This window comes from Marmota marmota, unplaced genomic scaffold (genome assembly GCF_001458135.2).
Source record: "Marmota marmota marmota unplaced genomic scaffold, marMar, whole genome shotgun sequence".
Classification (NCBI taxonomy): domain Eukaryota; kingdom Metazoa; phylum Chordata; class Mammalia; order Rodentia; family Sciuridae; genus Marmota; species Marmota marmota.
In genome coordinates this window covers 323,863-337,576 of record NW_026000254.1, presented here as the reverse complement: position 1 = coordinate 337,576, position 13,714 = coordinate 323,863, and the positions used below count along the sequence as shown (strand labels likewise).

Here is a 13,714-nt window from a genome sequence, read left to right as displayed (position 1 = left end):
ATATATATATAAAATAAAGGGGGTTTAGCTCAGTGGTAGAGCACCCTGGATTCAATCCCCAGTACCACAAAAAATAAAGCAAGGTACATGGGATGAACTCTAGTTTATATTCCTGTCCCTTTACCTCTCTTTTTTCAATAAATCACCTTTTAATTAGTTTTTGGATTATCCTTTTCTTGTGCTTATATGCTTAAAATACAAATATATTTGCATGCAGATCTATTCATATACCTTACCCATTCTCTTAGATAAAAGATAATAGACTGTTATGCACTTTTCATACTTTACTTAAAAGCCTTCCTGGAGACCACTTCACAGCAATGTATAGCAGTGTTCAAAAGGGCTTTCTAAAATGTAAATATTTAAATCATTTGTGGCCTCTCTTAGGATAATGTCTAAACCTTATAAGACCTTTTGTAATCTGGCTTCCACTTGCCTATCTGGCTTCTCTTCCTGTGCTCTTCCTCAACACATTTGTATGAATTCATGAACATGCTCAAGCATGCACATACATAGTGCTACTATTGCCATGTTGATTTTTTTGTTTGCTTTTGAATTTATTAAAGTTAATTACTCTTGAATTATTTTTAATAATAATATTTTTAATAACCCTTCCAGCTTTTGCCTTTGCTCTCAGTCTCAAAAATTGTTCCTTCTCTCTGTCCTCACCCATTCATCCTGTAGGCCTTTGCTTAGCCTGACCCCAGAGCCTGAGTTAGGGGCCCTTCTTTTGTGCTGATTCAGCATTATCTCCCTATCATTGTTTTGCATTAATCCTTTAGAATTCTGATTGTTTAGTTACATGTGTCCACTATTAGCCCCTGAACTCTGTGAACATAAGAACTAGGGTCATAGATCCTGAAAGCCCCAGTGCCTAGCACTTGGTAGGCATTCAGTAAATAGTTATTGATTAAAAGTGGCAGAAAGGCGAAAACGCAGACATATATTACAATAACTATAAGACCTAAAGTCAAACAAGTAAAATTTGCTCAGATGTAGTGATCTAAGCAGAAAATGTGAGTTGTCTTAGTTGTTGTGGAGCTGAAGGAGTCCAGAGCAGCCTGTGGGGGGGCCTGTAGGTCATCCTAGAATGGTACTGGCTCATGGCATGGGCTGAGAGCCAGAGAGGGGCACCATCAGCTGCTTTTCCAGAGACAGAGGGTTTGACAGGGCCTGGGGGAAGGGCTAGAGATGAAAAAGCCGCTTCAGCCTGTAATTTCCAGGGATGGCAGGAACAATTAACATGGGCAGGATCAGGTGAAAGGAGCCAAGCTGGAGAAGAACTTGCCTTCTACACAGGAGCAGGTGCCCAGGCCCCACTGAGTTCATCATCTCTGAGGGGGTCCCAGCATTGGGACCAGGGCCTCCTTAATATTGCTGGGCCTGGGGTTACAGGATGCCCAGGCTGAGGAGGAAATCAAGCAGGAAATGAACACACTGCAGCAGAAACTGAATGAGCAGCAGAGTGTGCTTCAGCGAATTGCTGCCCCCAACATGAAGGCCATGGAAAAGCTGGAAAGTGTCCGAGACAAGTTCCAGGAGACCTCAGATGGTAAGGTTTGCATTTCTTTTGGGGCCTTCAGTAAGGATAGAAGGCTGCAGGTATTCTAAGGGCCTACTGTTGTATCACAACAGCTTCTGTTTTGGCATGTTTTCCTTATTTAAAACTCCCAGATACCCTAAACTGGGGAGGTTATCTTACTTGCTTTTTAGAAGGTTAAATGACCTGCTAAAGGTCACCAGCTGGTTGACAGTAGAGTCCAGGGAGGAATCCATGTTTCTTCCTTTAGACTGTCCAGCAGCCAGCCCACGGGATACAGATCATTATGAGGCCTTTTTCAGGCATTCCTCTTCCTCTGTGAAATGTTCCTTTTCTGGATAGTCATTTTCAGATCATTCTTGCCAGGGTGTGGTCCTCAACCCTGGCAGAACCCAGGGCACTGAGGAGTTGTCTGTCCTTCCTTCCGGCAGAATTTGAGGCAGCCCGAAAGCGAGCAAAGAAGGCCAAACAGGCTTTTGAACAGATTAAGAAGGAGCGCTTTGACCGTTTCAATGCTTGTTTTGAATCTGTGGCTACTAACATTGATGAGATCTACAAGGCTCTGTCTCGTAACAGCAGTGCCCAGGTAGGCTGGAGCCCCTTACCCAGCCAGCTTCTGCCATCTTCAGTTGCCCTTCCCCTTTAGGGTCCCTGTCTTTCTACCTATCCTGACCCATCTGCCTTCCCTTAGGCATTCTTGGGCCCTGAGAACCCTGAGGAGCCCTACTTGGATGGTATCAACTACAACTGTGTAGCTCCTGGCAAACGCTTCCGGCCTATGGATAACTTGTCAGGGGGGGAGAAGACAGTGGCAGCTCTGGCCCTGCTCTTTGCCATCCACAGGTAAGGCTCTGCCCCCAGGGCAGTTGGTGGAGAGACTAAACTGAGGCCACCAGAGGCTCTGGGGCCCAAGGATATGCAAAGATCTGCAGAGGTGAAAATATTCTGGTGACATCTGGATTGCATCCCTGTTTCCATGTCTACTACAGCATATCTGGCCTTGGTTTTCCTGGACCTGTCTTCCCCATCCACCCTCATCCACTCAGCATGTTGTCACTGGCCCCTGCATGTATTCAGTCCCACCTTCAGGCTTTTGCTAACCTGGTTGCTGGCTAATAAGCCCTTTCTGTGAAAATCTAGCTTGACTGTCACCTTCCACACCTTCATACCTCCTCATTCTCCTCCCCTTCCTCTAGGAATCCCTGTTTGACCACTGTGGCATACCCTGACCTCCCTCTCCTGAACACCAGTAGTACTTGAGTCTGACCCCTACATAACTTAGTGCTTGATTATACAGCGTGATGCCGTGAACATTTCTTTAGTGCTTCTCTGTGCCAGACCCTGTGGAGGGATTGGGGACACAGATGAGTCAGACATGGTCTCTGGCCTAGAGGTGCTCACAGACTAGCGGAAGGCAGACACATAAACAATGTGCTAAGTGTTGTAACTGGGTGAGCGTGGGTGCTGTAGATACATAGAGGAGAGACACCTAACCCAGTCCGGGGGAAGGTGTGGGTGGGCCAGGGAAGGCTTTTGAGGGCAAATAACACTTCAGGAGCAGTATAAAGGATGAGTTATACAGGGAGACCAGCAGGCATTCTAGACCAAATGTGCTGCATGTGCAGAGGCAAGGAGGCATGGCAGAGCATGGTGTGTTGGGATGGGGTGGACCTCTGGATAGCTTGGTCAGTAAGACCAGAGAGGAGGACAGCTCCATCCCCCAGCCAGCCTGGAAGCTCCTGAGAGGACCCTATTTTTCGTGGTTCTCCAGGATCCTGGGGCACAGGGCTGGGTGCAGAGGAGGGCTCCATTGATGTATTGGCTTTTAGGGGCTCAGGCAACATTAAGACCTGGGTTTTTTAGTTTCTGACGAATTGAAAGGGGAAGCTGACCTGGTTGATGGGCCTTGGGGCTGTCCCACCGTGCCTTGCCACCCACTTCCCCTCAGTGTCAGCTCACCTACTGGTTCCCTCCCAGCTACAAGCCAGCCCCCTTCTTCGTCCTGGATGAGATCGATGCTGCCTTGGATAACACCAACATTGGCAAGGTGGGTGCAAGGAAGGTGGGGCCTGGGAGGGAGACCCCCCAGGTCGGGGCTGGGTTTCAGGGAGCAATTCCTGAGTGTGCCTTAGCCGTTCCTGCAGCCTGCTCTCTGTGCCCGGGAGGCTGGGCCCTGGGTTATCCTCAATGTGGTAGTCAGTTGCCTTCTCTCAGCCTCTCTTCCTGCCCTGTTCCATCCCCAACCCCTCCCCGCCCACCTACTGGTTCTGACTGGAAAACACAGGGGAGTGTTAGGGCTTGAGCCCTGCTAAGTGCCCGGCGCCTCCCCCCACACAGGTGGCAAATTATATCAAGGAGCAGTCGACTTGCAACTTCCAGGCCATCGTCATCTCTCTCAAGGAGGAGTTCTACACCAAGGCTGAGAGCCTCATTGGAGTCTATCCTGAGGTAGGGCGGGTCTGGCTCAGGAGCCAGTCCCACTCTCTGCCTGACTCCCCAGGGCAGGAAGGGAAGGCTACAGTGGAGGGGCAAGGGGCGGGGGAGCATAGGGAATCAAGTCCTGCACGGCCATCTGGGCTCCTTGGAGCCCTGCCCTGGAGGCTTAGCCAGCCCAGTTGGGCAAGGCTGTTGCATTTGGGGACAGGTGGAAAGGCCAGGAAGAGGCAGCCAGACAGTGGAGAAAGGAGGAGAGTGCAAAAACAGGCAGGGAGAGAAGGCACATGGGACTGAGCACATCGTCTCAACACAGAGAAACATTGCCTGGGCTATGGGCAGATATGTAGGGAGGAGGGTTTGAGGCCCCTGGTCCTGGGGCCCTAGACCCCTCTTAATTCTCTCCTTACAATTTTATTTTTCTTTTTCTCCCTCCTCCTTCAGCAAGGGGACTGTGTGATCAGCAAAGTCCTGACCTTCGACCTCACCAAGTACCCAGATGCCAACCCCAACCCCAATGAGCAGTAGCAGTAGTTCTACCCTCCTGCCCTTTCTGGATTCATAAACTTCCCCTCTACCAATCTGGATATTTGGCACCCAACCTTCCCCTCCCTCCTGGTCCTGTTTGGTGTAGTCATGGGATTTAGGCACTGCTATCAAGCACGAAGAGGAACAGAGGTGATGTTAGGTCTGGAGCAAAAATTCCTGAGCTACAGGGAGCATCCTGGCCTCTGGAAGGAGGTGCTAAGCTGAGCTGAACAGGGCCATCTGTCCATACCACCCCCTCCCAGACCACCCCACCCATCACCCATTAATCATGGGTCCCTTGGGTCCCTGGCCCACTGAATGTGTGGGTATGTATGTGTGTTTATGTATGTTTGCTTGTGTGCATGTGGGTGTGTTTGCAAAATAATAAAAGATATTGGAGACCTGTTTTAGAAAGAACCTAGGCTGAATTTGATTCCAAGAGACCTTAGGATGACAGCACCCCAGAGCTGGGCAAAGGTACTTGGTACCTCATAGGAGTCTTAGGCAGTCACTGGAAACTGCCCTCATTCACTTATTCATACGTTCATATATTCATCAGACACATACTGAACACCCTCTATTTGTCAGGCTCTATGCTTAGAATACTAAGTTTAAATCTGACATGATCTCTGTCCTGGTAAGGAGATGTAGTGGATTCATGAATTACAGTGGTTAGCCAATTTGAGAAGAGGATGATCACCTCTAGGTTTCCTGGAGAAGATCATGTTTGAGCTGGACCTTGACAAATTGGTAGGATTTGGTCAGGCACTAGAAGCAGAACATGGGCTCTAGGGCAGACAGTTAGGGGTTCTGGTCCCGAGTCATCACTTACTAGTTGTTTGACCTTTCTGTGCCTCAGTTCCCTCATCTGTAAAATGGGGCTAATAATATTACCTACCTCATAGGATTTAATGATGTCAAGCTCCTCACTGGAGGCATTATCCATGTGGAGCCAACTAGGTGCCGACCCTTCAGAATACAAGCCTTCTCATGCCTGGACCCTTGAGGGCTTCTGATCCTGGCTTTTAGGGACAGAAGGAACCTCCAAATCTGGGAGGTGTTCTGGTTAATGAGAAAGTTCCAGGAAGATGACAGGGTTTACCTAGTAAGTGGAGGTCCTAAGAAAGCCTGTAGCTTCAACCATGTATAACTGGGTGCTTGGGCCCCAATTTGGGTTGTGAGGAACTAGGAGGAGAGGTAGCCTGGGCCTAATATGTGATGATCCTGTTGGGACCTAACCTCATTAGCTATAAGGACAGGACTGTAGAGGCAGCAAAGCCTGGTGCAATGAGTTCAGCTTTCTTCACTCATTCACGTACATTATCATACTTTTCTTATCCTGATCATGTCTTGCTTTTTTGTTTTTTAAAAATTAAATCAACTGGGGGTGTAGTTTAGTGGTAGAGTACATGCTTAGCATGTGCAGGGCCCTGGGTTTAAGTCCCAGCTGCCCCCCCACCAGAGTTCTAACTACAAAAGTAATGCATGAATCCATTCTCTTAAAGAAATTAGATTGTTGCAGATAAAAGTAGCCTCATCCAACTATAACTACTCCCTTTCCTATTCTTTCCCCTCATAACTGCTGTTATGTTTTTTATGCTTCCATCTAGACTTTGTTTTAATATTTTTACATACATATATGAATTCACTGAAAATATTGTGTCTAATGCAAATGCTATATTGAATTGTTCTCCATTTCTTTGCTTAACAATGTTTTTGAAATCTGCGCATGTTGCTAAGTGTAGCTCTATAATTGCTGTATAGATTGCCATCATATGACTCTACCACATTTTATTTACCCATTTCTCTTATGATGGACATTAAGACTGTTCAAATTTTGCTATTACAAAATACTACATAGGAGCATCCCTGTATCTGTGTGAATGTGTGTCTGTGTGTCTGAAAGTTTACCTGGGTTGATTCCTAGAAGTGGAATTGCAGAGTCATAGGATATTTATATATTTGTGTCTGATAGATATTTCCAAATTGCCCTCCTGTACTATTTACTAAGTATTTTTCCTGAGGTGATCTGAGGTCTAACATTGTTATCTACATCAGTTTCATTCTAAGTAGTGATATCCATGAAGTCACTGGTTTGATATGCTAATTATGTATTTTTCTAATACGTATTAAAAGGCATGACTATCTAAACAAAAAAAAATTGTCTGTGTTCAACCAAAGAAGTCACATACCACCAGTGGTACATGTGCCATAATTTGGCTAATGCTGGCACAGTTCGGGGGTCAGACCTGGTTCAAATCCTAGCCGTAGAAACTTGGGCAAGTTAGATCCTCACTGAGCCTCAGTTTCCTCATTTTATAAAAGGAGATAAATAGAATGGGGCTGGGGTAGTTTAGAGGTAGAGCTCTTGCTTAGCATGTACAAGGCCCAGGGTTTGATCCGCAGCCCTGACCAAAAAATAAAAGGAGATAAATAAACACCTACATTGCATAAGTGAAGGGAGATTATGTAAAATATATTTGAAGCAATTTAGCTGGCATATCTAGATCACCACAGCTTTTTAAAGGTAGTGATTACTATTCTCCCTGCTTTGCAGATGAGAAGACTGAGACCCTAAAAGGGTTTGTGCTTCCGTCACTTACCAGATAACAGTGTGAGCTTGAACCCAGGTCTTCCAATTCATTCTAGTGCTTTTTCCACTATAAAGGTAGTTATCAATCTTGGCTGTACTTATTTGTGAAGCTTTCCCTTTTCCCTTTTTAAATCAAAGCAATATATACACAGGTGATAATAGTACAGAAGGGCTTTAATGAAAAGCGGCAGCTCCCTGCCGCACCCCCACATCCAAAGGATTGTGGAGCTCTTTAAAAATAAATTGCTTTGGTCCCGCCTCTGGAAATCTGATTCAGTAGGTGTGGAAAATAACCTGGGTAACTAGCCCCTACCTCGCAGGATAGAAAGGGCTAAGGCCCTGTCACACATGTGCTACAAAGGAGCTTCAAAGACTTATGTCCAAAGGGGGTGGGTGAGGTTCCAGTGGTTTAGTGACAGATCCTAGAGTTCCATTTGGATCTTAGTGCTTGCCTGCTGCTCTTCCCTCTTGTCCCCCAGCACCTCCTGTCACTGCAAGGCAGTACAAGTCAGTGAAGACTGTGCTCAGAGGAGGGTGGACACCATGGTGTTTTTCTAAGAGCAAGCTGGTTCCAAGTAGAATCCCTAGGGCTTGTTGGAGGAACCAAGTTGACTCCCTTATGGGAGGATACACTTGCCTTGGTTTAAGGAGTTATGAGTACTCCACAATAGTATCTTCCTTTAATTGTGTGCTTCACTCTGGGAATCAGTATGGTGCACCAGAAACAAAAAGATGAGTCAAATCATTTTTCTGCCTTTGAGGAGTTGACTATCTAGTTGGGGGACGGGGGAATTCATAAGATGGCCATTAACCATTGGTGATCAGTTCTCTTAATAGAAGTACAGGAGGGGCATCTAGCTTAGGTAGATTCAATGAAGGCATCCTCTAGTTAGGTGGTGACACCTGAATGAGACTTGAGGGACTGACTGGTAGGAATTAAAAGGAAGTAAAAGGGAATCCCAGGTAGTGGAAACAGTATGTATGCACAAAGTCCTGAAGGCAAGAAACAGCAAAGCAATTCAGGAATACTGAAGAATAAAGATCCCTGGGGTAAGGAAAGCTGGAGTTTGGTGGGTCAGTGTGGTTTCCAAACTGTGCACAGGAAACCCATGGGCCATTCTGGGTCCCAACCTCTAAACAGTTTCACCAAATTTAATTTTCTTAAATGCTTTTAAAGATCTTATGACTAGTATGCTGCAGACTGGGGCCCGTAGTTTGAAGGTAGTAGGGAAACCATGAAACTATTTTTAAGCAGAGGGCACTCTAGATATGAATTACCTTGTTTCTGGCTAGCCAGCTGGGGTGAAAATGGATTAGATATTCATGCTGGATGCACCTGTGCATGTAAGTTTCCCTGTTATTCAACTTCTTGCACTCTATTATATTTCCTTATTTTGCTCTAAATAACCTGTATGCACCACAAGGATGAGTCTGGGGATATTTGCTTGCCAGTACATCCCTTGCAGAAAGCAACAGTGCCTGACAAAATAGGCACCTAATAAAATATTTGAATGAATGAATGAATGAATGCATTTGTGAGAAAAGAATGAAGACAGGGTGATTAGTTAGGAGAGACCAAGAAGCCTGCTGTAGAGCAAGGGCAATAGGAATGGAGTGGAAGTGATAAGGTGTGAGCTGTTCAGATGGTGAACTGGACTTGATGACTGATTATTGGATGTGGAGGGTGACTGAGAGGATAGAATGAGTACCCACGAATAGCCAAGATTCCTGCCCTATCCCAGTTGTCTCCTCATCCATCTCTGAATCAGAATCTCCTTCCAGCCTCCTCAGCACCTGGAGCATCTTCCTCAAGTCAGTTCAACATTCTGTGTGCTTTGTGGTCTCTCACTTCTCCCACCCCAGCCATTGATTCATTCATTCAGTTCAATAAATCTTGGCTAAGCACCTCCTATGTACAGTGAGGCTCTTTCAAGCCATGACTCTGACTCCCTCTTTCCTACCTCAAGAGATGTTTTTGAGGGCTTTCCCAGGTAAGACTCATTCCTTATCCAATAACATATAGTGAGATGCCCAAAATGTTGACCTGCAAGGGAACTGAGAGGCTGCCCAACCCCTTCCTGAGGCCCTCAGAGGGGAATTAGCTTCCTAAGGTTCCACTGCTAGAAAGAGTTGGAGCCAGAACTGGAACCCAAGTTCCCTTTGCACATCACCTCTAGAGCCTCGGTCTTGGTCTGTCCCATTGCAGATCAGGACAGGCAGAGGTGGTCAGGGAGAATGTGGGACTTAGGTTGAGCCATGAAGGTCAATGTACTGTATAGGCTAAACAAGATGCTTGCCAATTACACTGCCCCCTTTTGGAAACCCTCAGCAAACCTGCCATGCCCTCAGTCCTTTATAAGAGGTTTCTTTAGCATAAGTTGCTATGCTCTGTACCATGTGACCTCACAGACCTGGCCATAGATGGCTAGATTTGGATAGTACCTGACTAAAGACGGCCAATCTCTAGGCTAGCCAGAAGCCTATTAGGTGGACTTGGTGTAAGGATTCCGCCTCATAGAGGTGGTGTGTTTCTAATGGCAAATGCATGAAACAATCAGATCTTCAAGGGAGCCTAAATATGAGGTGTTCAGAAGAAGTGGACAATTAGAATTTAATGAGGCAGAAGTGGTGGTGGATGAGGGGTAGCCAGAAACTAAATAGCAAAAGCAAAGAGAAAGCTTTGAAAGTCATAAGTCATGAGATATTTACATTATGAGATCATGGAGCCACAAGTTAACTGAAGCCATGAAGCAGCAAGGCAACAATGGGCCAAAAGGATGTAGAAGCCATGAAACAATAGGAGCCTTGAGGAACAGAATACATGAGCCAAACTGATCATGTGAGATCCATGAAGCAGCAGAAGGCTTGAAGAGACAAGATGCATGAGGCATCAGAAGCAATGAGACTGCAAGAGCAATGAAGTAGCTGGAACCACGTGGCAGCAAGGCAACAGGAATGGAAGAGGCAGCAGGAGTTAGAATGCAGGCAGAAGCTACAGTAGAGAAGCCATGGATTAATAGGAACTGAAGCCCCAAGAGCCTCAAAGCTGCAGGACCTGGGAGGCAGCAGAAGCCATGGGCTAGCAATGAGGGAAAGAAGTTAGTCAGTAGCAGTAGGAGGAGTATAAATACAGCCATAAAGTAGTTGAGTCACCATTTTGGGAAGCACTAGAGAAGGTAGCAACAGATGCCTGCAGCTGAGGGGGTGACGAGATAAGCCAGGCTCTAGAGCTGCTTTGGATCATGAACCATTTTCAAGTTTCTGTTCTTCAGCAAGGCTGCCTGTGTAACTGTTCTTGTCTTCCTTATTTCCTTGTGAATGCTTTAATAAATCCCAATCACTAACTTGAGTGTGTCTTTGTTTCTTACAATCTAAAAGAGGTTAACACTGTGGTGTGCGGTTCAGATGGGTGGAGAGCAGGGCTAAGATTTTTCTGGTGGGTTTGAAGCAAGATGTGAAGGTAGGAATTCATTCTCATGCCCTTACCGGCATATGCATTTTTCATTCACTTATTGGCTAATTTTTCTCATGCATCTACTTATCATTTGTTCATTCATTATTTATGCACTAACTCATACCTTATTCACTTTTTTGTTCATGCATATGATATATGAGCATTTATTCATTCATTTGTTCTTTGCTGTATTCACTCACATCATTTTTCCATCCATTTATTCTACAAATATATTTTGAATTCCTGCTGCATGTCAGGCCCTGTACTAGGTTCTGGGGAATTACCCTTCTGGGAATTTTCAGTTTAATTGGGGACTCAAATAATCAGGTAAGTGCACTAAGTGTGGTAGGTGATACAACAGAAGTCTAGTTGAGGCAAAGTGAGCATATAGGAAATATTGGATGGTTCTTCCTGGAGTGGGGCAGGTTGGAGGAATTAGGAAATCTTTTATAGAGGAAGGGGTACTGGAACTGAGTCTTGTTTACCATGTGGGAAAAAGAATGAATATTCCAAGCAGAAGAGTTGCCTAAGCAAAGTTGTATGGATAGATTTAGAGTATTACCCATTGCAGTGGAAGAAGTGCTGGAAGTCAGGTAATGAAGTTATCTTTGATCCCATGAACAATGGGAAGCTGTAGTAGGGTTTGTAGCAGGGGAGTGACAGATTAGTATTAGAAATCTCAGACTGGTAGTGAAAAGATTGGGGGCATGAAATATTGACCTAAATAATGTAGGTTTATAATATATGCAAAGTGTATGTAAATGTCATTCATAATTGGAGGCATGAATGAGTACTTATGGAAGCCCTTGAGGAGGGAGAGGTATTCTATGAGGGGACTCTAAAAACATTTAGGAAGAGGTGGAATTATTCAGTTAAGCTTTAAAGAGTAGGGAGGATCCCAATTGGTGGAGATCTGGAAAGACTTTCCAGGCCTGTTGAGATGTAAGGAGATGAGAGTAGATATGCCATGTTTGGGCTAACATTCCAGTTTGGAGCAGGAGCTGCTTTTAAGGGAGAGGCAGAAGAGAAACTGCAGGGTTTCCCAAACTATATTATATTCTGCTGCAATAGTTCTGGAAGGACAAGGAAATTTGGTGGGGAGGGGAGTCATGGATAAGAGTGTTGCTTTGATTTTTGGATGATTTTTGTTTTGTTTTTTGCTTTTTAAAACTAATTTTTTTCCTTAAAGTTCATTTTATTTAAAAAATATTATTTTAAAATAGAAGTAATACATGCATGTTATAGTAAAATCAAATCATATGGAAGGACTTATAAAAAGCAAGAGTTTGCACTGCCCCACACATTCCCACTCCCACTCTTACTTTCAGCACCCACTTTCAGTTATTTCTTCCCATTGTTATCTTCATATCTAAATAATATGTGGGCATTTTTTAAATTATCAGTTTTAGACATTACATACTGATATCCTCTGTGACAGATAAGAATTTAGATCATTTATACCAAACTCTCTTTCTGCTTCTAATATAGTTAAGTTTATTGGTTAACTTTTGGAATTTATTTAACACCTTTGTATTTTGTTCCATGAACTAGAGACAATATGTCTTGATTAGTACTTTGCTAGATGAGAAAATAGACTTTTCTTTTAGCCCTCATTCCCACTGTTAACCTCCCAACTTCTGTCATCTAGCTTTTTATATTGTCAAAGCTGACAACATTGAATTCTGTAAACATGACTGAGGGGTTTGGTTTGGTTTTGGTATTTTTACTATTATTTGATTCTAAAAGTTGAAAAGCAGCAAATAGCTATTAATATCAATATGACTATAAATATTTTTACTTTGTTTTAAAATCTTGAGACAGGGTCTCAGTGGCCCACTCTAGACTTGAAGTTGTAATCCTCCTGCGTCAGCCTTTCCAGTCACTGGGATTACAGGTGCACACCACCATACCTGGCTATATATTCTTCCTTTTAGGGCCAAGAAGTTTTATGATTTTTTCTTACAACAATTTTTCTTTTCTGAAGTTTCTAACTTTTCTTATTTTACTATTTTATTTGATTTATATTCCATTTTTTCCTTTCAAAATTCCTATTAACTCTCTGAATTACACCAATTCTACTTTATGTCTCCTAGAAGACCTTCTTCCTAGAGCCCTTCATTCCCTTTTCAAATCTGGAAGTTATTTTCTAAGGCCTAATTCATAGCTTATCATTTTTGGATTTCCCTTCACTGCTTTCCATGATTATATCCACTATTTACTAATTCCCAGGGTTTTTGTTTTGTTTGTTTTTCCCATCAATTTGATGAAGCACATCCTTAAGTAACTTTCTCAGAAAAGCTGTATAGAAAGTCATATTCTTGAGTTTTTGCATATGTAGAAATACCTTTATTCCATCCTCACTCTTAATTATAAAATTCAGTATCATTTTCCCATGTAATTTTGAAGGCATTGCTCCACTTTCTTCTAGCATCCAGTTTTGATGATAAGTCGCCTTAGAATCACAAATTCAAGGTCAGTGTTGGCAAATTAGTAAGACCCGATCTCAAAGGAAAAAATAAAAAGAACTGCAGATGTAGCTCTGGTAAATTGCCCCTGGGTTTCATCCTCAGTACAGAACAAATAAAAATCTGATTATTAGTCATAGATTTACTGCTTTGTATATATCTATCCCCATCACTTTTTCTCCTCTCCTTTCAGGACCCCAAGCACACAAATGTTGGATCTTTTCTAATTGTCTCACAGGTCCCTGAGGTTGTGTTCATTGTTCCCCAGTCTACTTTTTTCTGTTTTCCAGATTGGGTAATTTCTATTGTTCTATCTTCAAGTTAACTGATTTTTTCCTGTGTCCTTTCCATTTTGCTGTTAGTCCAACCACTGAAGTTTTTACTTTTCAGTCCTAAATTATCCATATGGGTTTTCTTTATATCTTTCACTTCTTTGTAGAGTTCCTACTTTTTCATTTGTTTTGAACATGTTGCTAGTTTGTTGATGCATTTTTTATGGTAGCTTGTCAGATCATTTTAACATCTCTGTCACCTCAGTGTTGGGGTCTGTTGAGTGTCTTTTCTCATTCAAGTTAGATTTCCCTGGTTCTTGGTATGATGCGTGATTTTCAGTTGAAACCTGGGCATTTGGCAATTGTGTTATAAGATACTGAATATATATATATATATATATATATATATATTTTTTTTTTTTTTTGAGG

The 13,714-nt window shown here is 43.5% G+C and overlaps 1 protein-coding gene across 6 annotated transcripts in view; it reads left to right on the top strand.

The window, feature by feature from the left end:
• Positions 1–13,714, top strand: part of Smc1a (structural maintenance of chromosomes 1A) — a 56,315-nt gene that overhangs the window by 35,463 nt on the left and 7,138 nt on the right. For 3 of the 6 annotated variants that reach the window (XR_007344857.1, XM_015506522.2, XM_048796670.1), the window contains exons 20-22: positions 1,396–1,552; positions 1,972–2,126; positions 2,232–2,383. Coding sequence is in view for 5 of the 6 variants with exons in the window: in XM_015506522.2 (XP_015362008.1) it covers positions 1,396–1,552; positions 1,972–2,126; positions 2,232–2,383 (464 nt within the window). In the remaining variant the exon portion in view is untranslated. Of the gene's footprint in view, positions 1–1,395; positions 1,553–1,971; positions 2,127–2,231; positions 2,384–3,517; positions 3,588–3,877; positions 3,989–4,417; positions 9,028–13,714 lie in introns of those variants that run through there. The other 3 variants (XM_015506521.2, XM_015506523.2, XM_048796669.1) reach the window with 3 other exon arrangements.